Genomic DNA, 26,123 nt, shown 5'->3' on the forward strand with positions numbered 1-26,123 from the left:
ACCTACCATTCCAGTGTGCCAGTCGTCTCAGATCATACAGACATACAGTATGATGATGTTTTGTAAACCAGCTCTCCAGGCTCCATGATAAAACATGTCTGCACATCACTCTCACACAGCAGTCAGTCGCCCTGAGGGTTGCGTGACTTTGAACGGGTGCTACTGCCCAAAGTGCTCATTTTCAGAGGCGCAGCGTCATGGTAAACATGCAGTCACCAAAAAGAAATATTATGAGGGGGATCCCCGCTCTTAAAATAACACCTCCTATCTCCTACCTCCTCCCACCTACACCAAGCTGCAGAGGAATGTATATGATCTGGATGGATAGACACTCGGCAACATGCTTTTATAAGACAGGCTGAAGGATGTAATATTTACATTTTATTGGAGTGAATTATAAATTATGTATTACACTTTCAGACAGTGGTGGAAGAAGTACTCAGATATTTTACTTAAGTAAAAGTAGCAATACCATAATATAAAAATACAAGTAAAAGACCTGTGTTCAAAATGTTACTTGAGTAAAAGTACAAAAGTATTGGCATAAAAAATATACTTAAAGTACCAAAAGTAAAAGTACTCAAATGTTTGAAAATAGCAGATCTACAAGCTTGTAGATCGGCTATTTTCAAATAGCCCATGTATAAAATAGGGCTAAAGTGGTTAATGTATGTTTTATAATATAAACATTTATATTTGCAAAGTAACTAACTAAAGTTGTCAAATAATTGTAGTGGAGTAAAAGTACAATATTTGCCTCTGAGATGTAGTGGAGTAGAAGTAAAAGTATTCAAAATTGTACTTAATTAAGTACAGTACTTAAGTAAATGTACTTAGTTACTTTCCACCACTGCTTTTAGAGTAGGCTATAGTTTGGCCTAAGTCTCACGAATAGCCTACTACACAAACACAAATCCTGTGATTTGAAACTCTGAATGTAACAAATATATCTGGGATATTAACCAACAACAGGGTTTGAACACATTTAATTGAGAGTAAAAAATGTAAGCCAACTGTGAGACAATGTGTGCAAAATGTCACCAAATGTTATGTGGTTACATTTTTACACTCCATGTGTATGATGTTTTGCATATTAATCGTAGCCTATATTATTGTCTGTCTTTAAATGTCTCGATGAATTGAAATACACAGGACAGACGCAATGGAAACAAGCCCTGGGCTTTTTGGGGGTTTATCCTTTTAGCATCCTTCTGTATAAATCTGTACCACTGTACCTATTTTGCAAACTGTAAATAAAGTACGGTATTCAATCAATCAAATCCAGTATTCTAAATGTCTAAGAAATAAAGAGGTATAGCTACAAGTACCTATAAGAAATATAGTTTCCATTTATGAACAAAATATGCTGCTTGTCAATTGTGAGTGAGTGTCACTGGCTGGTGGTTTCCTGCATGGTTTGTTTTAAGGTTGTGTGTGTGTGTGTGTGTGTGTGTGTGTGTGTGTGTGTGTGTGTGTGTGTGTGTGTGTGTGTGTGTGTGTGTGTGTGTGTGTGTGTGTGTGTGCGCGCGCGCGTGCGCGTGTGCGTGCGTGCGTGTTGACTGAGCAGTGGGGTGGTTCCTGTACAGTTATTAGAGTTGGTCAGTGGTGTAAAAAGTACTACAATTCTTTACTTAAGTAAAAGTATCAAATAATGCAATATAGAAATACTCTGTTACAAGTAAAAGTCCATAATTCAAAATATACTCGAGTAAAAGTACAAAAGTATTAGCATCAATGAAAGTATTGGAAAGTGGAAATAATCAAGTAGGCTCTAAAGTAAAAAAAATCCTCAAAAGTGTACTTAAGGACAGTACTTGAATAAATGTACTTGTTACTTCACACCACTGGAGTTGGTTCCTGGAGCGCTCTCATTCCCACACACACACACACACACACGCACGCACGCACGCACGCACGCACGCACACACGCACACACACACACACACACACACACACACACACACACACACACACACACACACACACACACACACACACACACACACACGGCACTGCACTGCACTGCACTGCACGCAGAGAGAGAGAGAGAGAGAGAGAGAGAGAGAGAGTAAGCGAGCTGTGGAAGGACAGGATCACAGGACTCTCTCCACTCCAGTCAGGATAAATCCACTCATACATAAGGACAGGATCTAACTGCTCAGAGGATCGCAGAGGATAGATCCACTCACACACACTGGAGACACGCACTGTCTGCAGCCTCTCGTCTCCCAATTAATCCACGATCGATCCCGTATTATTGATACTTTATTACATCACAACAACTGAGGAAACTATTGGACTGTTGAAGAAGAGGAGGACAGACTTTTCTTTGATTCAAAAACAGAAGTCCCACGTTTGAGTTGTTTGTTCGAGGCTATTTTATCATTCCTCCTTTTTAATTGCGGTGATATCAGTGTTTTTGAACACAAGAAGAATAAAACCCACTGCGATCATCTTTGATCCAACTTTTATCGCTTTATTGACGCTTCGATCCCATCTATAAGGTAAGTCAGTGTCTCTGAACGGATACATTTGTCTGGATACATTGTGACAAAGTTGTGGCTGATTTCATGATGCGATCAGCCACAACTTTGTCACAATGTATCCAGAAATCACACTCTGATCGCATCTGATCCAGTCTATGATCTGATCGACCATCTGATCTGATGCACGTTATGAAGCGGGACTTCTGATCCACTCAATCAGCTGATGATGAAATAAAAAACGAATTATTCCACCCAGGATCTTTAATATGATGCTTTATTTAGACTTTGTTCAATTAGCTGATGATGCAAAAAAACACTAAAACTAATTATCCCCCCCCCCCCCCCCGGATCTTTATTATGATGCTTTATTTAGACTTTATAGCCCCACCGTAGTTCAATCAGTACAAGTTATATGGTTCAATCATTAGAAGCGCTTTTGGAAATAAAAGGGGGAAAAGTTGGAAATAAAGCGGAATCCTAGAATAAAAAGCAGGACTGTTTGCTCCTTTGAAGCGCCTGCCAGATAAAGAGGGTTTTTGCGGTTTATTACAACTGCTATCCGGGGAAGTTAAACGGTTTTCTTTTTTTATCAAACAAGTTTTCAATCAAGTCCCAACTCGCATGCTTTTTTAATTTGTTCTTTATTTTTTTAATATATTTATTTTTTTAAACTTTGCCGGTTGTGTTTTGCACGTTTAAAAACGGGTGCACTTTTTATGTTTTAGTTTAGTTTATATTAAGGACAGTCTTGAAATGTCCCCCCTTGCATTGTGTTCTTTTGTATGCTCTATAATTTATCACTGAAAATAGTAGATCTACAAGCTCACAACGCCCTACACAGTGACGCGTTGTGAGCTTGTAGATCTGCTGTTTTCGGCGAGCGACACCACTGTAGGACGAAGTGTATAGCCTATAGACCCACTGGCTTCAGGGTTCTCATGCCATGCTCTCACACACACACACACACACACACACACACACACACACACACACACACACACACACACACACACACACACACACACACACACACACCAATATGCATCCTTCCTCGGCCATTTCTATGGACCCTATAATATAATGTCTATTCTCTCTCTGCTTTGTGGATGCAGAACAAGTCATTTTCATAGAGGTTCTATCTATCTATCACCCTCTGAGCGTTAAGCACCTGCAACAAACCCTAAACTGGGCTATGGACACAGAGAACTTACTTTCACACCTCTGAAAGTAGATCTATAAGCTGGCAGAAAATAAGAGGTCTGTATTGTATTGGAATAGCATATGTGTTTACTCCTATCAGCTCAATGGGTATTTCAATACTATTTGATTGAAAGAGTAAATAGGCTAAAAGAGCAGAACTTACACCAACATCTTTATATTCGTACAAAGTTTTGCCAGGGCAAGTTGAGATGCTGAGAAGTTTAGTTTGGAAGCTTTATTCTAGCAGCTCCCCATGTTATGTTTTGTTTTGTGTTTTAGTTTTTCCTTTTTCCCCTCTTTGAATCTCAACGTATTTAATGAGAGACAGACTCGGGGAATGGGAATTTGAATAACTGTATTTAGTAGCTAGGGTGAAGCCACCACCACACACTGCCTTGCCTCCCTCCTCCGTCTCCTTCTCCTTCTTTCTCGCAGAGGAGAATGAATCATGAACACAAAAAAAAAAGTCCTGAAAATGGGAAGGTCCGCGTTGCATACCGTAACTAAACCGTGATTTGCATATGAAAACTCTGAGGCTGAAAGAATTCCAGCCTCAGTGTTGCTGCTGCTGCTGCTTGCAGCCCCATTTATGTGTCCCGTCCCGGGGGGGGGGGGGGGGGGGGGTGAGGAGAGAGAGAGAGAGGGAAAAGAAGTGACAGGCTCCAGTGTATATATACAGTCCCGGGTCCACGTTGCCTTTTGTCCAGCCCTGGACGTCACATCCCCATGTCGAAGATTAAGGCGACACGTTTTTATTTCCTCGTTAAATTATTCATCGTCCACCACCACCACGCTGCTGCGAAAGGCCGTCATTATGCTCCCCTGATGGAGGCACTGCCTTCAGCCTGAAGAGAGCTTTCTGTGCTCCTCTCTCCTCTGCCCCCCCCAAACAAGAACATAATGCTCTCATTTCCCACGACGCTTGCTGCTCTGTGCCCTTATCCTTAGATGGTGGGTGTGGGTGTGGGGGACTTTGGGTGGGTGGGTGACTTTCCCATGGGGCACTCTGCCTGCCCTCTTAATCAGTGTGATCATCCTCGTCTCAGTCAGGGATGACAGAGGCAAGCCAGAGGTCCCTCCCCTCCCTAACATTTTGAATGGCTCATTTGTACCGCCGGGCCCTAGAAAAGTGTGGCCCCTTGTGACCTGACCCCTCTCTCCTTCCAAGAGACATTCCAGGACGCAGCAGCTCTAAAAAGCCCCCCCCCCCTCCTATAAGAGATGCACCATAAAGCAGAGGATGGCGGAGAAGAAGGAAACTGGGCTCTCCTCCTCCTCCTCCTCCGCTCCTCACAGCGTTCTCGTATTCTCGCCAGCGTGTCTTCGTGGTTCTCTGGTGATGCGGATAGTTGAGGAGCCTCAGCTGTGTGAGTGATGTTGTGGATGGCCCCGAGACAGGTTGTGAGTGATGACTTTTAGACTTACGCACAGTCTGGGACGGAGGAATTTTATGGTTTGGATGGACACACACACACACACACACACACACACACACACACACACACACACACATACAGGATCTATCTACCGCAGTCTGTACCAACGAAGCGCTTGGCTCTCCGAGAGCGCCCCAGACCTGCATGGCTGGGTTTGGCCCGGCTACAGCGCTTATGGGTCCCGGTCCTGTGCGGTGCGGTTCCATCCCTGGCTCCATGCGGTACCCCCGGTCCTCTCCGCTTCCACACATCCAATCCCTCCTGCGTTTGGCCCTGAAGTGACAGACGTGATGGAGCTCGCTACTGCAGACCTACCGTAAATCTGCCTGGCGAAGCCCACCCCCCCCCCCCTCTTAAGAAAACACACAGGGGCTCCAGGTTCCCCCCACGAGCCCTGCTGCCAGGCGTCGGGTGGAATCCGAAATGTCTCTTTATTTGTGTTGAAATTAAAGTGTCTTTTTATTCCCCCCCCGCCCTTCCCCCTGTTCTGCTAATGAGCTCCATGTGTCCTGCAAGGCAGGATGCTTCCTCCACCCTGACAGGGAGCTGGAGAGAGGGGAGAGAATACTCTCTAAGAATCCTGGGTGTTTGTTTATGTCTTATGGGAGCGTAAAGGGGGACCCTTACGCGGGTCCATTTGTTCACTCTCAAGAGGTCAACCCAGGATTTGCTGTGTGTGTCGAGGCTGGCTATTACAGTGTGGCGATCATGCACCTGTAAACGTGCACACGTGTGCTGTAGACGACGTGCACGGCGTCTGTAAGCTGTTACTTTGTGTCCTGTTTCATGTTCAGAGACGGCTCATTGCACAGATTCCAGCATGTGCTCAAGATCACAGAGGCTGTTGCCTCTCATTGGCGGCTGGAATAGCAGTTTTGCGCGTTACACACACACCCACACACACACACCCATGCACACACACGTGCACACACACGCACACACACACACACACACACACACACACACACACACACACACACACACACACACACACACACACACGCACACGCACACGCACACGCACACACACACACACACGTTTGTACTCACAAGCTAGGAATCTGAAAAAAAGATTGCAGATTTTTGCTAGCTCTGCGTTGCAGCGTGACACATTGTGAGCTTGTAGATCTGCTATTTTTTGGTGTATGACACTGGCACGCAGTTACAGTAAGCATAATAAATCAGGCGTTAACTCCAACCCTAACCCCTAAACCTGAGCCCAACCTGAATATTTTCCTATTTGTAAACCTATCTCAAAAAAGTATTTTTCAACCATAAAACAGCCCTTTCTCTTGTAAGGACCAGGACAAGTGTCCTCACAATGTCTATTTCACAAATCGTGGGGACATTCGGCCCTCAAAACTATAGTAGTACAAGTACACACACACACACACACACACACACGCATGCATGTACTGTATTGCACGTGAGAAAACACAGAGAGAAAACACAATTGAGCTGTCACCATTTCATTGTTGTACTCTGGTGAATTGTGAATGATCTTCGCTGTTGAAGGTTTTCATGTTGTGTGATCAGCTCTCTGGTGCATACTGTACAGTACTTGTAAAAATTGTCGTACGCTTTCATTTGACTTTAATCTGGTCATGAACAGACCGGCTGATGATGGTAATGAGTCGGTTGATTGATGTCATTGGGAAAAGATTGCATCCATGTGGGACACGCGAGGACATGGTGTGAACAACTGGTGCTGCACTGTGGCTGTAATAATTCCCCCCTCGGCTTTGTAATGGTCCTGAAAAGTGTCCAGGGTCAAAGTTGTTATTGCAGAAATGTAAATGTGTTCCATTCGCTCGGAGCTATAATCAAAGCATCAGTAATCACATGAGAACTTTTACATGAAGGGGTTTTCTTAGATTGCTGATAGATGGAGTTGTCTGCAAGTTGACAAGCTTTGGGATTTATAAACATTGATTTAGAGCTGTTGTTTTGTTTTTTTTGCAGAGGCATCATTATGGCATATGTGATTTTTTGGGGGATTGATTGATAGCCATGGAATGTTCTAAACATCAGCTATATTGGAGAAAATACTCAGTGTGTTACTTCATCTATCAGTTAGAGTCTAGACTGAAGCATTCCCCCCCCCAGTAATCCGCTTACGCAGTGCTTCACTTTCCACAAGTTTCCCATTTAAAATGCATCAGGCTGTTATTTTTTCTTCACTCAACCAAAAAGTTTTGGAACAAAGTTCCGGTCCGAGCCAAACTTTGAAAAATAAATGAATAAATAAATAAATAAATAAATAAAAGAGCAGCGGCAGGCAGCAAAACAAAGTTGACACGATTGCGGGCGACCCGGCCTTAAAATTATCTTCCCCCACCAAATTACGATCATACATTCTCCTCACTCTAATTAAACATTAGGCTTTATTTGTTCCAGATGCGGCCCGTGTTTTTGATGTTTTATTTTGGTAAAGGCCCGCTTCCGTGGCATGAGAATGGCGCAGGGCCGTATCCTTCCTTTACGCACACAAGCGGGGTCGGTTCGGAACGGCGTGCGAGCCCCAAATGCCTGACTGATGTGAGCCTATTCCGACGCAAACCACAGGGACCAGAAGACAACCAGCAGCGCTGCGAGCGAGCGAGCGAACCCTAATGTGCAGGTGTCATCTTTCAGAGACGCACTCATCCGTTATGAATCCGTATCGGGGGGGCAGGCAACGTAATATTTAGTGGGCAATGGCCCTTGGGATTTTGGTATGAGGGGAAAATATTGACTGTACAGCTCAGACTGTAGTGGTGCGTTTTACGTGCGAGGAAGTCAACTCAAATAACTTTCCATGGGGGTCCCTGGAACAACATATTTATGAGATGAAAAAGTTTGAGAACCACTGATATTATAGCAACATAAGTTTAAAAAAAAACGTTAGGATTTAGAAGACATTTGTAGAATCCCCAGAAGCAAAGATTTGAGTTACTAATGTTCGCTTTAAAAAAGAAAAAAAAAAATATATATATATTCAAAGATTTGCAAAAATGTTCATGATAAAAAGAAAGGCAGATCTACATGCTCATTGCGCAATGAGCTTGTAGATCTGTTATTTTTGAATAGCCAAAGAAATAAAAAAAGTTTGACGCACTCATCCGCTCTGAATCCGGCTCGGGGGGGAGGGAGGCAGGCAACGTAATATCTAGTGGCAATGGCCCATGGGATTTTGGTATGAGGGAAAATATTGACTGTGTAGCTCAGACTGTAGCGGTGCGTTTTACGTGCGAGGAAGCGCAGCCGCACGAGGTGGTGGTGTGGGGGGGACGGGGGGTCACGTAACACAGCGCACATCAAACGTGCCACCGCGGCGGTTATGTCTGAAAAAAACCTGGTCTGGCGAGCGGTATTGGTGATGGAACTGCTGCTACAGCGTGAGTGAGAACAGACATTATAGTTGACGACATCGGCTGTGGTTCAGCCGGTCTTGTGGGTTTGATAACGCTAGCCGGGGGCCCCCCGGGGGCACGGGGGATGGGGAGGGGGGGGGGGGGGGCCTCCTCTCCTCTGCGGGGGGCCCTCCTCCTCCTCCTCCTTGTGTCTGCGCGCTGTACTGGGACGGGCATGAAAGACAAGCCCTGAGCGGCTCCGTACATACCACCATCAGCGCTGTCTTGAGTATTAATAGACATGTCTTTGTTCCGCGCCGACACGCTTCTGAAGTGGAACGAGACAAGCTGGAGAGATAAGGATCTCTCTCTCTCTCTCTCTCTGTGTGTGTGTGTGCGTGTGTGTGTGTGTGTGTGTGTGTGTGTGTGTGTGTGTGTGTGTGTGTGTGTGTGTGTGTGTGTGTGTGTGTGTGTGTGTGCGTGTGTGTGCGCGTGTGCCTGCGTGTGTGTGTGTGGGTGTGTGTGTGTGAGTCAGAAAACCTCAAAGTACCACTTTACGCGAGGCTCTTTCTTTAGCTGTGTGAAGTCTAGCGGTGTGACGGGCCCAGACAACAAGGGGAGACGGAGAGACACTGACAGCAGCTGTCAAAGGGCCTTTCCCCTGGCTTGTGTTTTAAAAGGCAGATCACATCGTAATGAAGTGTGTATATAGCATAGCGTGTGTATAGCGTGTGTACGGCGTGTGTGCAGCAGTGTGTGTATAGCGTGTGAGGACAGCGGCAGGGCCTGGCTCTAGACTCCACTCCTCTGGTTTGACTTTCAAACATGCTCTTCAGGAGCGTCAGCGTACCGTTCACTTCCATTCTGCGGGGTGAAGCGTTTTGATTGATTGATTGAATACTTTTTTAGAAGTTTGCAGAAGAAAAGCTCATCAAAGTACAGTTCAATACAAGGTCAGCTAATAGGATTTAAAACCCAAGAAAGCCTATGGCTTGTTTCCATTGGGGTCCTTTGTACTCCATAGATTCATAGAGAGAGCGTCCGGTCGATTTCAGCGCGTCTTAAGTGTGGAGTTCAACATCGGTGAACTTTGACCGGGCATCAACCATAAGAAAAGAAGTGCCGTGGTTGACCCCATTTGGAAGCTTGGCTTGTCGTTTTCTCATAGTGAGCCATTCACTCCAATGTAAATCGTCTTGTAGTTTTCTTATAGTGAGCCATCCACTCCAATGTAAATCAAACAAACTACACACCAGAAAACTGGCAGCACTATACCCACAACCCGCAAGACAACATGGGAAATTGTCATTGTTGGCTACAACGCTTCTGGCGCAGATGTGTGACCTTACCCTAACCCTAACCTTAACCCATTGAGACCTGAAGCCGATTCTACATGTCTCCTAAATCTCAACTGCTTTCTGAAAAACGTAGGTTTCTATATCAGTGGTGCTCAATCTTTTTCATGTCAAGGACCCCCAAAATTATATGTATTTGGCCGCAGACCCCCATCAAAATATTTTGTTCCAGGAACCCCCCAGAAGCAAAGATTTGAGTTAAAAATGTTCGCTTTAAAAATACATATATTCAAAGATTTGCACACATTTTCACGATTTTTCAAAAATAGCAGATCTACAAGCTCGTAGCGCGGCACTCGGTGCCGCGCTATGAGCTTGTAGATCTGCTATTTTTGAATAGCCCAAAGTGTAAAATAATGCTTTTTAGCTCAAATCTATAAATGACACAGTTCCAGGTCTTAATGGGTTAACCTTACCCTCATGCTGGATACGTACTCTGTCGTACAATGTTGTCACGTGCCGAAAATAACTGATCTACGAGCTCATACGACAGCCGATCTACAAATATCTGGTCTATTGTACGAGCTTACAACGTGCCGCCACATTGCGATGTGTTGTGAGCTTGTAGATGGGCTATTTGTCGGCACATAACAACACCATTGTAGATCAGCCGTTGTAAATCACTGTAGTAGACCATCGTGGATCATTGTTGACCGCTGTAGATCACTGTAGAATAGATCATTGTTGACCATTGTAGGTCGGCTGTTTTTTGGGGGGGGGGGGGCGTGCGACACCATTTGTAAGACAAAGTAAACATCTGGCTTTAGGGGCTTTTCTCTCTCACTTTCTATAGTGAGGGGGAAACATCACACCACTTTACACGGTATGACGTTCCCGACGGCAAAAAACAGGAGGGATATGGCTTATATTTTCACACGTGTGAACGAGGAGGAGAGGAGATTATAGCAATCTTTTCTGAAGGAGATGGAAAAAAGGGGGAGTTGGGGGCGTGTGTGTGTGTGTGTGTGTGTGTGTGTGGGGTGGGGGGGGGGGGGGGGGTGATCAGGGCCAAAGAAGAAAGAGAGGGTGAAGTGAGAGAGGGAGAGAGGTCGTTAAAAGGACACCCTCTCTCTCTCTCTCTCTCTCTCTCTCTCAGTAAATGGCAGTAAAGTATCAGGCTAATCCTCCGCCGTCATTACGCTGATTAAATCACCCGGGATTTGGCGTTCCCTTCCCATCAGCTGCAATCAATGTGGCCCCAGATCAATAGACTGTGGGGATATGTGAGCTCCACAGTCTGCTTCACCTGAGTCCCTTTATCAGTGTCTATGAGCTTTTATATAGATTCATACTGAATATTATACCCCCCCCCCCCCACCGCCCCCCCGGCCTCCCCTTCCATTTTAACCCATATAAACCGGGAACGCATCTGTGTAACCACTTTATCTATATTTAAATACTTTGGCTATACAAAAATACCAGATATACAAGCTCATAGCGCGGCACCAAGTGCCGCGCTATGAGCTTGTAGATCTGCTATTTCTTTTTAAATCTTGAACATTTGTGCAAATATTTGAATATATATATATATATTAAAGGGAACTAAAATCTTTGCTTCTGGGGGTCCCTGGAACAACACATTTTGAGATGGGGATCCGCAGGACAAATACATATCATTTTGGGGGTCCTTCACATGAAAAAGTTTGAGAACCACTGATTATAGCAACATACGTTTTTTCAGATTTAGAAGACATTTGTAGAATCCCCAGAAGCAAAGATTTGAGTTACAAATGTTCGCTTCAAATATATTCAAAGATTTGCACACATTTTCACGATTTAAAAAAAAAAAAGCAGATCTACAAGCTCATATCGCGGCACTCTGTGCCTCGCTACGAGCTTGTAGATCTGCTATTTTTGAATTGCCAAAGAAATCGAAAAATGGCACAGATTTTTCCCCCGGTCTCAATGGGTTAATCTCATAAATCATAGGTCTGCGACCCCAGGCCAGTCACTTTCCATTGTCTATCAAATCCTAACGGCCTGTTTTTACACTTTTAAGTGTCAAATGTACTCTCAGGATTGTGCTGTGGTGCCTTTCTGTGTTATCACGCTGTTCTGAGGTTATGAAAGTGAAGAAAAGCTGACACTTACAATCTCAACGCGACATAAAAAAAGAACCATGCATTTTTCTTTTTTGTAAAGTGCAATACAAATAAGAAGTGACACAAAAGAAACTAAACTGCCAACTATAATTTAAAACTTGATCTCACAACCCTCCCCAAAAAATGTAGAAGCAATCATGAAGAATAATGAGATGTGTTTTTTAGCCGAAGCCAAGATAAGAGTGGAGTGGGATTGGAAGAGAGAGACTGTGTGGACTTTTTAATTCCACTTTGGACGGATCAAATAATTGCTCTGGACACATTCTCTCTCTGGCCCAAACCAACAGTACACTGTGTTTTGAGACAAAAAATATGTATATAAAAAAGAGAGAGCAACAGAAAACACACTTGAAATAATGCCGTCTGAATGTGACTTGAAACTAAATCAAACTAAAACCAAAGAGGGAAAAATCACACACAAAGAAAACAGCACAGATAATTTATGAATGTATTTATTTGACAAAATATCGGTCTATAGTTTAGAGTTTGAGGGATTTTTACTCTCACGATAAAGGAGGGGATTCGCTTTATCTTCATTAAGAAAATATTGAAATACTTAAACTACACTGGCGCACACACACGCGCACGCGCACACGCACACGCGCGCGCACACACACACACACACACACACACACACACACACACACACACACACACACACACACACACACACACACACACACACACACACACACACACACACACACACACACACACACACACATATCCTTGTACTGCTATACTTGTGTAGACTGATTTCCATGAACTGCATTCATTCCCTATAACCTTAACCTTAACGCTTACCCTTAACCATCACCACTGGTGGTTTACAAACCTTAACCATAACCTTCTATTTCTAACCCTAAAGAAGCCTCTCATTTTGAGCACATTTGGTTCTCACAAGTATAGCTGTACAAGTACACACACACACACACACACTAGCCTGGTAAACCCTCCCTCCGGAAATCTCATTTCCATTTGATTTCAGGAGTGAGTCTGGCCTGATCCGCCTTTCTGTAATATTGGCTGTGCTGGAGTTGGGCGGGAGTAATACCGTTGACTGACAACCCCTTCAGCCAATGATAATTTTTCCCCTTCAGCCAATCAGCAGTTCACCAGTCTAATGTGACGCAACGAGACTTTTGAGACGATCCATGCCCAAAATGGGTTGCCTTATTCGGATACATGGGTGTCACTGCCCGCCCCTACCGGTTCTCTACATTTTTATTTTTAAATAGGCTTTGTCATGATTAATTGACCACATATATGAAGTTAAACAACTAAATTCTATCCAAACGATATCTTATAAGTAAATTCCGTGCCTCAAAATAGAAGTAGAGAGCTTTTTGAAGTAAAAAAATTGCGGAGAAAATAGCGCACAAGAAAAAGATGGCTGCCGTTCGTGTTTTGGGCTCACTCGAACTCGCCACCTGATTGGCCAACGTAAGCTGTCAATCACAGAACAATGAGCGAGGACGCTGATAGGCGCGGCCGTTTGGCATACACAGCCAATATTGCAGAGAGGCGGTTCATGCCAGACTCACTCCAGGAATCAAATAGAAATGAGATTTCCGGAGGGAGGGTTTACCAGGCTACACACACACACCCTCACACACAGTTTAACAATGTATTTATGTCCACACACAGGGAAAGCATACAGGGACACACACATTTTAGGTGCAGCAAAGGTTACATTATCACAGACTCGTGGATATGTCCTCATGATACACAGTGGTGGAAAAAGTACTCAAATTCTTTACTTAAGTAAAAGTACCAATACTGCAATATAAAAATACTCTGTTACAAGTGAAAGTCCAGAATTAAAAATGTACTTGAGTAAAAGTACAAAAGTATTGGCATCAAAATGTACTTAAAGTACCAAAAGTAAAAGTACTACATATTTGAAAATAGCAGATCTACAAGCTCACAATGCGTCGCATCGCGACGCGTTGTGAGCTTGTAGATCGGCTATTTTCAAATAGCCTAGGAATAGAATAGGTTTAAAGTGGTTAATGTATGTTTCATTATATCATAATTTATATATGAAAAGTAACTAGTAACTAAAGTTTTCAAGTAAATGTAGTGGAGTAAAAGTACAATATTTGACTCTGAGATGTAGTGGAGTAGAAGTAAAAGTATTGGAAATTGGAAATTCTCAAGTAAAGTACAAATACCTCAAAATTGTACTTAAGTACAGTACTTAAGTAAATGTACTTAGTTACTTTCCACCACTGATGATACAACACGCACTCAGCACACACCATGGGGCACAAGTAGTGGCGGCTCCGCCACACATATGGCAGCAGAGAACAACACAATACTGTCTCCAGCCTTTCTGCCTCGTCTTTGGGCATCTGGGTATATGTCCTGTAGGCTGGATCACCAGAGGAAACAAAGTTCTTAGTCTTGCACTGCTGCTTGGTGTTAAAGCGCTCTCTGTCGTTGTTCTCACGGGCCTGGAAGTCCACCTATTGCTATTCCGACAGCGGACAGACATACCGCTGGAAGGCCGCCGGGTTCTATTGCCTCTCTTCCCGGGTTTTTACCCCTTTTACCAACCTCCGTGGTGGTACGCATATAGACACAAATACTGCAGTGGTGGAAAGTAATTAAGTACATTTACTTAAGTACTGTACTTAAGTACAATTTTGTGGTATTTGTACTTTACTTGAGTATTTCCAATTTCCAATACTTTTACTTCTACTCCACTACATCTCAGAGGCAAATATTGTACTTTTACTCCACTACAATTATTTGAAAACTTTAGTTACTAGTTACTTTTCAGATATAAATGATGATATAATGAAACATACATTAACCACTTTAACCCTATTTTATACCTAGGCTATTTGAAAATAGACGATCTACAAGCTCACAACGCGTCGCATCGCGACGCGTTGTGAGCTTGTAGATCTGCTATTTTCAAATATTTAGTACTTTTACTTTTGGTACTTTAAGTACATTTTGATGCCAATACTTTTGTACTTTTACTCAAGTAAATGTTTAATTCTGGACTTTTACTTGTAACAGAGTATTTTTATATTGCAGTATTGGTACTTTTACTTAAGTAAAGAATTTGAGTACTTTTTCCACCACTGCATATACTCACAGTGTTGCTTGCCGAAAATGGAAGATCAACCAGGTGACACAGCACAACACGTCGGGTTGTGAGCTTGTAGATCTGCTATTTTGTATGAATCAGGCTTCGGTTGTGCGTTGTGACAAGTCACGTAAGTGCTATTTCCGTGTGTATAAAATCATGCTAGTCGTGTTGTTCTTATAAGTCACGTATAAAGTGTCGTTTCTGTGTCGTCTTTCCCCAGGATGAGGCGGTGGTGCAGTGGGGCGGGGCTGTGGAGGAACGTGGCCCTAGTGGTGCTACTGGGTTTACTGGGCGGGACCGCGGGCCAGAAGCTGCCCACGCGGGACGAGGGGCTCTTCCAGATGCAGATCAGAGACAAGACCCTGTTCCACGACTCCTCGGTCATACCCGACGGAGCCGAGATCAGCGGCTACCTGTTCAGGGACACGCCCAAAAGGTGAGAGGGGCCAAAAAAAATAACAACAGGTCGCATTCAGTCGCATTCCAGCATCCGGGGATTGTAACTGTTTCGGTTCCTTAACCCTTTAAGACCTGAGGCGATTCTTAAAAGAAATCTAAATCCTAACAGTTTTTGGAAAAAAAATCTAAAAAAATTGTTTTAATTTTTTTTTCAAAAATAGCAGATATACAAGTTCATAGCGCGGCACTCGGTGCCGCGCTATGAGCTTGTATATCTGCTATTTTTGAATAGCCAAAGACATTTAAAGTGACACAGATGCGTTCCAGGTATTAATGGGTTAAAGCATTGGTTCTCAAAGTGGGGTCCGGGGACCCCCAGGGGTCCTTGGCCGGGGTACCAGGTGGTCCCCATGCTAAATAAGTTAATATAGCGTCACAATCATTTTAACCACTTTGACCATTATTGTATACCTTGGCTATTAAAAAATAGCAGATCTGCAAGCTCATAGCGCGGTATAGAGTACCGCACTATGAGCTTGTAGATCTGCTATTTATCGAAAGATATTGAAAATTTGCACAAATCTTTGAGTATATTTATATGTTTAAAGCCAACATGTTTAACTCAGATCTTTGCTTCTGGGGGGTCCCTGGAAGAAAATATTTTGAGATGGGGGTCCGTGGCCAAATACAAATCATTTTGGGGGTCCTTGGCATGAAAAAGTTTGAGAACCACTGCCTTAAAGGAGTAGTTCACCCAAAGACTGTATCAAGTACGTTCTTTATTCATTCATTTGTTTATTTGGACAGGACAATGCATATTAATGAACGTCAAGACGTAAATACACCGGATTTAGCAAAGATGCTAGTTTTCATCCGCAGTCCTCACAAAGAAACAGACATACAAACAGAGGGATACATAGGATTTACAGGTGCGTTTTACCAATTCTAGAGGGTACCGATACGATTATCACGATAAACGATAATAGCGGAATGGAACTGGTTCCTCCATTTCCGGATCCCAACTCTACTCGCAGCAGTCAGCTTCAGTCTGTCCACCATCGCTGGGAACAGACCCATCATTCATAAAACGCCTACCTAAGCTTAAGCTGTTTTTAGATTTTGTAGTATGTTTGTTATAGTGTCCGGGGGCTTAGCGCTCGTCCGCGATTTTCCGGCACTTCTTCTTGCATTACACGGTCGTGTCAACTCAGCAATAACTGCTTAGAGGAAAACATTAGACCTGTTGATGGCTACTTTACTGTAAATAGATGGGAAACGTCACGCGATGCGCCCCCCCGTACTGTAACATGAACCGCTATGTTGACGTGAAAATAAATAATTGATGTGAAAGTCGTGTCAGTTGGAATTGACCGCCTGCCAGCTTGGAGAACAGCCCAAGGTCATCGCCACTTTGAGAGAGAGAGAGAGAGAGAGAGAGAGAGAGAGAGAGAGAGAGAGAGAGAGAGAGAGAGAGTGAGGCCGAGACAGACAGAGAGAGAGAGAGAGAGAGAGAGACAGACAGACAGAGTGAGGCCGAGACAGACAGAGAGAGAGAGAAAGAGAGAGAGAGAGAAATAAGCAGAGAGACAGACAGACAGACAGACAGACAGACAGACAGACAGACAGACAGACAGACAGACAGACAGACAGACAGACAGACAGACAGACAGACAGACAGACAGACAGACAGACAGACAGACAGACAGACAGACAGAGATGGAGAGAGAGAGAGAGAGGGGGACAGAGAAAGAGAGACATAGAGAGAGAGACGTAGAGAGAGAGGCAGAGACAGAGAGAGAAAGACAGAGATGGAGAGACACACAGAGAGAGAGATACAGAGAGACACACAGAGAGAGAGACAGATAGACACAGAGAGAGACAGAGAGAGAGAGACAGAGACAGGCAGAGAGAGAGAGACAGAGAGAGAGAGAGATAGAGCGACAGATAGACACAGAGAGAAAGAGAGACAGAGAGACACAGAGAGAGAGAGAGAGAGAGAGACAGAGACAGGCAGAGAGAGAGAGAGAGAGAGCGATTGGCTTAATATCGCTGCATGCACATAGCATAACAGGCCCATGCTAGTAACGGTGGATAACTGTCATATTTCACTAGAATACACAGGAGAACTTATGGCACGTTAATGTGATAATGTTGTGCTCACGTGAATACGGCCGTGTACATAAAAGTCTGTGTTATATGTTTCTTGGCAGGTACTACTTTGTGGTGGAAGAAGACAACACCCCCCTGTCTGTGACGGTGACGCCCTGTGACGCTCCTCTGGAGTGGAAGCTGACGCTCCAGGAGCTGCCAGAGGACAGGAGTGGAGAGGGCTCAGGTACATATGACACTGTAGGAGTGAAGGAGTGAAGAATGTTTTCATCAACCCATTAAGACCTGAAGCTGATTCTACATGTCTCCTAAATCCCAACAGTTTTCTGAAAAACCTATGTTTCTATGTCAGTGGTGCTCAATCTTTTTCATGTCAAGGACCCCCAAAATGATATGTATTTGGCCGCGGACCCCCATCAAAATATTTTGTTCCAGGGACCCCTAGAAGCAAAGAATAGAGTTAAAAATGTTCGCTTTAAAAATATTTATATTCAAATATTTTCACACATTTTCACGATTTTTCAAAAATAGCAGATCTACAAGTTCATAGCGCGGCACTCGGTGCCGCGCTATGAGCTTGTATATCTGCTATTTTTGAATAGCCAAAGTGTACAATTATGCTTTTTAGCTCAAATCTAAAAATGACACAGTTCCAGGTCTTAAAGGGTTAAGACCAGGGAACGCATCTGCCACGCTACGAGCTTGTAGATCTGCTTTTCTGTGTGCAAATCTTTGAATATATATATATGTTTTAAAGCGAACATTTTGAACTCCGATCTGTGCTTCTGGGGGGGGTCCCTGGAACAACATATTTTGAGATGGGGGTCCGCGGCCAAATACATATCATTTTGGGGCGTCCTTGACATGGAAAAGTTGGAGCACCACTGATATAGCAACATACTGTTAGGATTTAGAAAACATTTTTTAGATATGTATCTGGCTGTGGACCCCCATCTCAAAATGTTTTGTTCCAGGGACCCCCCAGAAGCAAAGATTTGAGTTACAAATGTTCGCTTTAAAAATTTATATATATTCAAAGATTATACTTAGTTGACTGGATTTCCCTCAGGGTCTATCCTAGGCCCCTTGATTGTTCTTCCTCCAGACCACAGCATCTCCACCGAAAACCAAGCCAACCTACGAGCTCTCTAACACGTCACGTTGCAACGCGTTTTGTGAGCTTGTAGATCGGCATTTGTTTTTTTGCGACGTTCATCCCAGAATAGCGACGCTGGGGTTTGAGGCTATAATGTTTGAGGCTACAGTATATAGGGTTTGAGGCTATATACAGTAGGGCAGGGGTCTTCAACAGGGGGTCCGGGACCCCTAGGGGGTCCTCAGAGTTACTACAGGGGGTCCGCCAAATCTTTGTGTGATGTGATTTTTTTTTTTACCTTAACCACAGCATCCCTTTTTTTCTGAGGAGAACTTTAGCCAAAAATAGCAGATCTACAAGCTCACAACGCCTCGCGCTGCGAGGCGTTGTGAGCTTGTAGATCTGCTATTTTTTGGCAAAGAGGTGTTTGGTGTTGAGGGAAAAAAAGAGCAGACCAAGTAAACAAAAAAAGTTGAATCTGAAACACAATTTTATACAATATCGAGGGGGTCCCTGCTTCATCTCTCTCTCAGCTAGGGGGTCCTTGGCCTGAAAACGTTGAAGACCCCTGCAGTAGGGTTTGGGTTTTTAGGGCTCAGGTACATGACATTAGACAGGGGACTGGAAGCGGTTTTAGTCACACCCGCGGACACACACTCACACAATTACACCTACTCAGTGTGTTTTTGTGGCGTTTAATTAGGCCGGTTGTCTAGCCTGGACCACTTATGATGTCTGGCTGGACAGCTATAATCTCACAGAGAGGCCACGCCCACTGCCTACTCAATCAAGACCATTAGGTCCCTTTACTTAAACTCTGCCCCGCCCCAAGGCTATTCCTTTCTTTCTTTCTTTCTTTCTTTCTTTCTTTCTTTCTTTCTTTCTTTCATTCATTCTTTCATCCTTCCTTCTTTCCTTCTCTCCTTCCTTCCTTCCTTCCTTCCTTCCTTCCTTCCTTCCTTCCTTCCTTCCTTCTTTCCTTCCTTCTCTTTCTTCAAAGTCACACACTCCCACTCTGTCTCATGTGTAGGAGGTCAGTCTCAGTCCTCCTCCCCACCTGTGGAATAAAGTGGTGGTTTAAAGGGATAGTTCACCCCCAAAATGACATTTTTTTTCCTATCTAGACTTCAATTCATGGATATGTTTTTGTTTTCTCCTACCGGAACCGCTGCCTACCGGTCCGCTGGTCATCAAATTATTGACTTAGGAATGCGACAAAAACAATTTTTTTTTTTTTTTTGGGTGAACTATCCCTTTAAGAACATGTGTGATCAATGTGAGCATGCATTTGAATGTGATCGTGTGTGTGTGTGTGTGTGTGTGTGTGTGTGTGTGTGTGTGTGTATCAGAGAGAGATAGAGAAAGAGAGAGAGAGAGAGATAGAGAGATAGAGAGAGGGGGAGAGAGAGAGAGAAATAGTGAAGCAGGTGACGGTGCAGGTCACATATCATGAGATGATTTATTAAGTAACGATATGGTTGAAGACTCTCACACTGAGCCCGGTGAGAAGATATTCAGCACCATGTGTGAGCATAGTGACAACAATCAGACTCTGCTTTGCTTGGAACCCACCACAGGGCTGACTTCCTTCCCACAGACAGAATGACACAGCGCCGGCGGCCACTCTTAACGAGGAACTCTGTAATTGGATAAATACATAACTCCTCCGCGTCTCTCTTCCTGTGTTTTGCTGCTGCTGCTCTCTTTGCTTAAAACGTCCCCGACTGGGAGCAAAGATCTTCCGAGCGTTAATTTTCAGTACAAAACCGCCGAGCAAAGCCACTCTCTGGTCGACTAACATAATATTATGGTTCCTCTGCTAAGCCTGAACTAAGACCTGAGACTGTCTCCTTTACCTTTGGTAGGCCCACAAGGAGCTCCTTTGAGAGCTCCCGACGTGAATACTAGTGCCTGTGATCTTTAGGGATGTTTAGAGTGAAAACATCGGGCCGCTGGCCCTGTGAAGGGGCTAATCGTTCCGTGAGGCTTGGGGAGCGGTGATCTTAACCCATTAAGGCCGGGAACGCATCTGTGTCATTTTTAGATTTCTTTGGCTGTTCAAAAATAGCAGATCTACAAGCTCATAGCTTGGGCTATGAGCTTGTAGATCTGCAATTTTTTGGCAAAACCGTGAACATTTGTGCAAATCTTTGAATGTATGTTTTTTTTAAGCGAACGTTTGTAACTCAAATCTTTGCCTTTGGGGGATTCTACGAATGTCTTCTTGATCCTAACAGTTTCTTGAAAAAAAACTGTATGTTGCTATAATATCAGTGGTTCTCAAACGTTTTCATGTCAAGGACCACCCAAAATTATATGTAATTGGCCGCGGACCCCCCTCTCAAAACATTTTGTTCCAGCGACCCCCTTGAAGCAAAGATTTGAGTAAAAACATTTTTGGTTTAAAATACATATATATTCACAGATTTCTTTCAAAAATAGCAGATCTACAAGCTCATAGCGCGGCACTCGGTGCCGCGCTATGAGCTTGTAGATCTGCTATTTTTGAAGTATAAAAGTATACATTTTTGAAGTATAACATAATGGTTAAAGTGGTTCAAATCTAAAATGACACAGATGCTCTCCCGGATTGAATGGGTTAACATATTAAATGGTTCATTTTTAGCACTCGTGTGGGTGGATAATTTCTCCTCTCCAGTCTCATTAAAAAGGAGAAAGTGGTTTTCATTAAACATCTCATATCTCGTCTTCATGTTGGATCAACGTTGCAGCGTCTCAGTCGGTCAGTTTTGTTTGTACTTTGCAGAGTTCGTGCGGTTGTATTACCGTACGCCCTTGCAGGTTTATTTTGCCACTGAGAGTTACATTAATACTCTAGTCTAGAATCTAGATTTTGCATAATATAGGATCACAGGAATAATTGTCTGCAGGGTACTAAAGCTCTGACCACCTAGAACACTGCAACATTGTTGGTCTGGAACTTTAAACACTTTTAAACCCTAAATACTACTGTTGACCAAGGTCCCCCAGGGCTCTGTACTTGTCCTGGACCCCTCCTCTTCCCCCTCTACACCAAATCTCTTCACCAAAATCGACAAGCTTGAATGTTCCCCTCTTTATGACATGTCCAGAATAGGGACGCTATAGGGTTCATGTGGTCCATGTAAACGTCTCACCTTGAGAGGGTTCCAGCGGGTCCCCAGCTAAATGATTAGGAACCAAATGGCCCCTTATTGGTCTATAACTCAGACAGTATACAAAAGGAACCTTACTGGTGCATTTGGTTCCATTTGTACACTCTCAGAGTCACTACATTTTCAAATATAAAAAAAGCAGAAATAGCAGATCTAAGCTTACAACGCGTCACATTTCTGCTATTTTCAATTGTATAAAAATATTTAGTAATTTAGTTATTTTTCATATCTAGCCTGAGCAATGTTTTATTACGAAGCCTAAAAGGCAAACAGAAATTTATTTTGTACCAATGTTCAACGCCAAACACACAATTAAATCGTTAATCGCAATTATTTGAGTGACAATTAATCGTCAACTTAAATTTGTAATCGTGACAGCCCTAATAAAAAGGTTGATAATCACAGGATTAAATCTAAACATGCCTCGTGTCTTGTTGTGTGTTTGTCCCCCATCAGGAGAGCCTGAGCCCCTGGAGGAGCAGAAGCAGCAGGTGACGGTGCAGGACGAGGGCACCGAGCTGTTCGCCTACAAGGGCAACGACGTGGAGTCCTACGTGTCCGCCAGCGCGCCCTCCGGCCTCTACCAGCTGGAGCTGCTGTCCACCGAGAAGGACAGCCACTTCCAGGTGTACGCCACCACCACGCCCGAGTCCGACCAGCCCTACCCGGAGCTGCCGTACGACCCCCGCGTGGACGTGACGGCGCTGGGCCGCACCACCGTCACGCTGGCCTGGAAGCCCACGCCCACCGCCTCCCTGATGGGCCAGCCCGTCCGGTACTGCGTGGTCATCAACAGGGAGCACAACTTCAAGAGCATGTGCGCCGCCGAGGCCAAGATGACCAACGCCTGGGACGACGCCTTCATGCCGGGCATGCCCAAGCCGGGGCGGGACTTCAGCCCGTTCGACTTCGCCCACTTCGGCTTCGTGCCCTCCGACAACAACGACTTCGCCAAGGACCGGGGCGGCCTCACCAGCAACAAGATCTCCTCCCCTCCCCGGGGGGGCTACGCCGCCAACAAGCCCCGGGTGTCCCAGGACATCCTGAAGGTGTGCATCGGCAACAAGAACATCTTCACGGTGTCCGACCTGAGGCCCGACACGCAGCACTACTTCGACGTGTTCGCCGTCAACGCGGCCACCAACACCAGCACGGCGTACGTGGGCACGTTCGCCCGCACCAAGGAGGAGGCCCGCCAGAAGACGGTGGAGCTGAAGGACGGCAAGGTGTCCGACGTCTTCGTCAAGCGGAAGGGCAGCAAGTTCCTGCGCTTCGCGCCCGTCTCCTCCCACCAGCGGGTCACGCTGTTCGTGCACACGTGTCTGCAGGCGGACGCCGTGCAGGTGCAGGTGCGGCGCGACGGCAAGCTGCTGCTCTCGCAGAACGTGGAGGGCGTGCGGCAGTTCCAGCTGCGGGGCAAGCCCAAGGCCAAGTACCTGATCCGCCTGCGGGGCAGCCGGAAGGGCGCGTCCACCCTGAAGGTGCTGGCGACCACGCGGGCGGCCAGCAAGCAGCCCTTCCCCTCGCTGCCCGAGGACACGCGCATCAAGGCCTTCGACAAGCTGCGCACGTGCACCTCGGTGACCGTGGCGTGGCTCGGCACGCAGGACCGCAACAAGTACTGCGTCTACCGCAAGGAGGTGGCCGACGCGTACGGCGAGGAGCAGCGGCGGCGCGAGCAGAACCAGTGCTCCGGGCCGGAGGGGCGCCGGAAGTCGGAGAAGGTCCTGTGCAAGTACTTCCACAGCCCCAACCTGCAGAAGGCCGTGACCACGGAGACCGTCGCGGGCCTGGAGGCGGGCAAGACCTACCTGCTGGACGTTTACGTGGTGGCTCACAGCGGCCACTCCGTCAAGTACCAGAGCAAACTGGTGAAAACACGGAAATATTGCTCTGCAGAAGAATAAATCTATTATAAATATATATATTAAAAAAAAAAAGTTTATTTAACTGTAAGTGATATCCTGCTAAAAAAAGGAGTTGAAACACAGACTGACTACTCCTCAGCCCGATGAGGCTCGTGGCAGAGACTGAACTGTTTGTAGAGAAGAGATATCAACCTGTATATTTATGTTTACACTTCAAAAAAATGTGGCACGTCTGAGTGGGCCGGGTGGCCAGAGGAGGTGCTTCGTTAATGTCGCCGACTCGCCAGGCTTTGGGATTCTAACCGCATCCCGTTTGGCGTCGGGGGGAAATCGAGAGGAAGATACTTTAGAGAAGATACTGTTTTATTTTTTTCTGTCTCTCTCTCTCTCTCTCTCTCTCTCTCTCTCTCCATCTCGTGCACTTCTTTGTCGCTGCATGACCTTTGGTACCGTCTGTCATATCTGTTTGTCCTGTCGACCCCCCACTCCCCCCGTACACCCCGCCCACCAGTGGTGGAAAAAGTGCTCAAACATTTTACTTAAGTAAAAGTATCAATTGTGCAATATAGATATACTGTACTCTGTTACAAGTGAAAGTCCGGAATTCAAAGTGTACTTGAGTAAAAGTACAAAAGTATTGGCATCAAAATGTACTTAAAGTACTCATGAATGTCCCATTTCAAGTTTTCAAATGTATAACATTCTTTTGAAAATAGCAGATCTACAAGCGAGCTTGTAGATCTGCTATTTTCAAATGGCCGAAATGTATATAGGGCTGAAGTGGTTAATGTATGTTTTGTAATAATAATCAACATCTACAAAGTAACTAAAGTTTTCAAATAATTGTAGTGGAGTAAAAGCGAAAGTATTGAAATTGGAAACGCTCAAGTAAAATACAAATACCTCAAAATTGTACTTAAGTACAGTACTTAAGTAAGTGTACTTAGTTACTTTCCACCACTGCCACCCGTCCACCCCCCCCCCCCTCCCCCTTTTACGTGGAGCTGCGAAGGATGCATCTTATCTAACAGACTTGTATAGCTCTCTCAGTGCATTATTCAATACGTGTTTTAGGAGAGATTTAAATTATTTTATACTTTTACGTCTCTTTTTTTGTTTGTTTTTCGTTTTTTTATTGAAGATGATAATTACTGTTATGAGGAAGATTATTCCAGTTCTAAGAGGATATTGTGGTATAGCCGAGACATTCCCCCTTCCCCTCCCTCCCTCCCTCCCTCAGGGGCGTCAATTGGGTATGGCAAGGTATGGCAAGGTGCCATACCTTGGCTCCAGGAAGAGAAAAAAAAGAAGAAAAAATCATGAATAGTAGCCTAATGCAGGTGTAAGACCATTGTGTTTGCATCGTGTTATAGATATAAGGCATAGTTTTCTATGCATTTCGGGGGTTTTGGGGGGTTTGACCCCCAAAATTTTTTTCAGGATAGGTGTCCCTTATTTTAATCTCTGGTAGTTGCCAACCCTAACCTTGCCATACCTTAGTTTTTGCTGAACTGACGCCACTGCCCTCCCCTGTGTATCTCAGCCAGTGTTTTGCTCTAGAAGCTCTGTCTGTATAAAGCGTTGTCCCGCCCTGTGTTCTGGAGGTCTGTGTATTATCACTGTATCGCTGTGTCACATGTGTACAGAGTTTGTCCTGCCAATATTCATGTACATAAATACTAAATATAGAACCAAGTAATCCCTGTGTCACCCTGGGTGTCGTGTTCTTTATGCCAGGCTGTTAGCAGCATTGCGTCAATCGCTATACCCAGAGATGAAAGGGGCAGCGCTGTGTATTGTGTTTATAGACTCCACACACACACACACACACACACACACACACACACACACACACACACACACACACACACACACACACACACACACACACAGCGCCCAAGTTGTGCCCACCTAAGCATAATGTGATACTTTTGTGTGTGTGTGTGTGTGTGTGTGTGTGTGTGTGTGTGTGTGTGTGTGTGTGTGTGTGTGCGTGCGTGCACGTGCACGTGCACGTGCGCGTGCGCGTGTGCGTGTGCGGGTGTGGGTGTGTGTGTTAGTGTGTGTGATCCCAAAACCATAACTTGACATCAGCGAGTAGTGTGACTCCGAAAAAAAAGGTCGACGAGTCCAGTGGTGGAAAGTGACGAAGTAGATTTACTTAAGTACTGTACTTAAGTACAGTTTTGAGGTATTTGCACTTTACTGGAGTATTTCCAATTTCCAATACTTTTACTTCTACTCCACTACATCTCAGAGACAAATATTGTACTTTTACTCCACTACAATTATTTGAAAACTTTAGTTACTAGTTACTTTGCAGATATAAATTATGCTATTATGAAACATACATTAACCACTTCAGGCCTATTTTATTCATGGACTATTTGAAAATAGCCGATCTACAAGCTCACAACGCGCCACACCACGACGCGTTGTAGATCTGCTATTTTCAAACATTCTAGTACTTTTACTTTTGGTA

At 44.6% G+C, this 26,123-nt stretch overlaps 1 protein-coding gene across 1 annotated transcript; it reads left to right on the plus strand.

The window, feature by feature from the left end:
* The first annotated feature begins 2,095 nt into the window (after positions 1 to 2,095).
* On the plus strand, positions 2,096 to 24,937 carry ndnf (neuron-derived neurotrophic factor). Its single transcript, XM_080430094.1, has 4 exons — positions 2,096 to 2,504; positions 15,235 to 15,450; positions 17,624 to 17,748; positions 22,230 to 24,937. Exons 2-4 carry the CDS (start codon positions 15,236 to 15,238, stop codon positions 23,678 to 23,680), a joined length of 1,791 nt encoding a protein of 596 aa, XP_080286220.1. The 5' UTR covers positions 2,096 to 2,504; position 15,235; the 3' UTR covers positions 23,681 to 24,937.
* Positions 24,938 to 26,123: the final 1,186 nt, after the last annotated feature.

The sequence above is a fragment of the Gymnoscopelus braueri genome (assembly GCF_963280865.1).
Source record: "Gymnoscopelus braueri genome assembly, chromosome: 6".
Classification (NCBI taxonomy): domain Eukaryota; kingdom Metazoa; phylum Chordata; class Actinopteri; order Myctophiformes; family Myctophidae; genus Gymnoscopelus; species Gymnoscopelus braueri.

Bases quoted from the DNA above. Each gene is read 5' to 3' on its own strand.
- ndnf (XM_080430094.1), top strand. From the start codon at position 15,236: ATGAGGCGGTGGTGCAGTGGGGCGGGGCTGTGGAGGAACGTGGCCCTA. The intron at 15,451-17,623 runs GTGAGAGGGGCC...GTTTCTTGGCAG, and splicing joins TTCAGGGACACGCCCAAAAG to GTACTACTTTGTGGTGGAAG. The intron at 17,749-22,229 runs GTACATATGACA...GTCCCCCATCAG, and splicing joins CAGGAGTGGAGAGGGCTCAG to GAGAGCCTGAGCCCCTGGAG.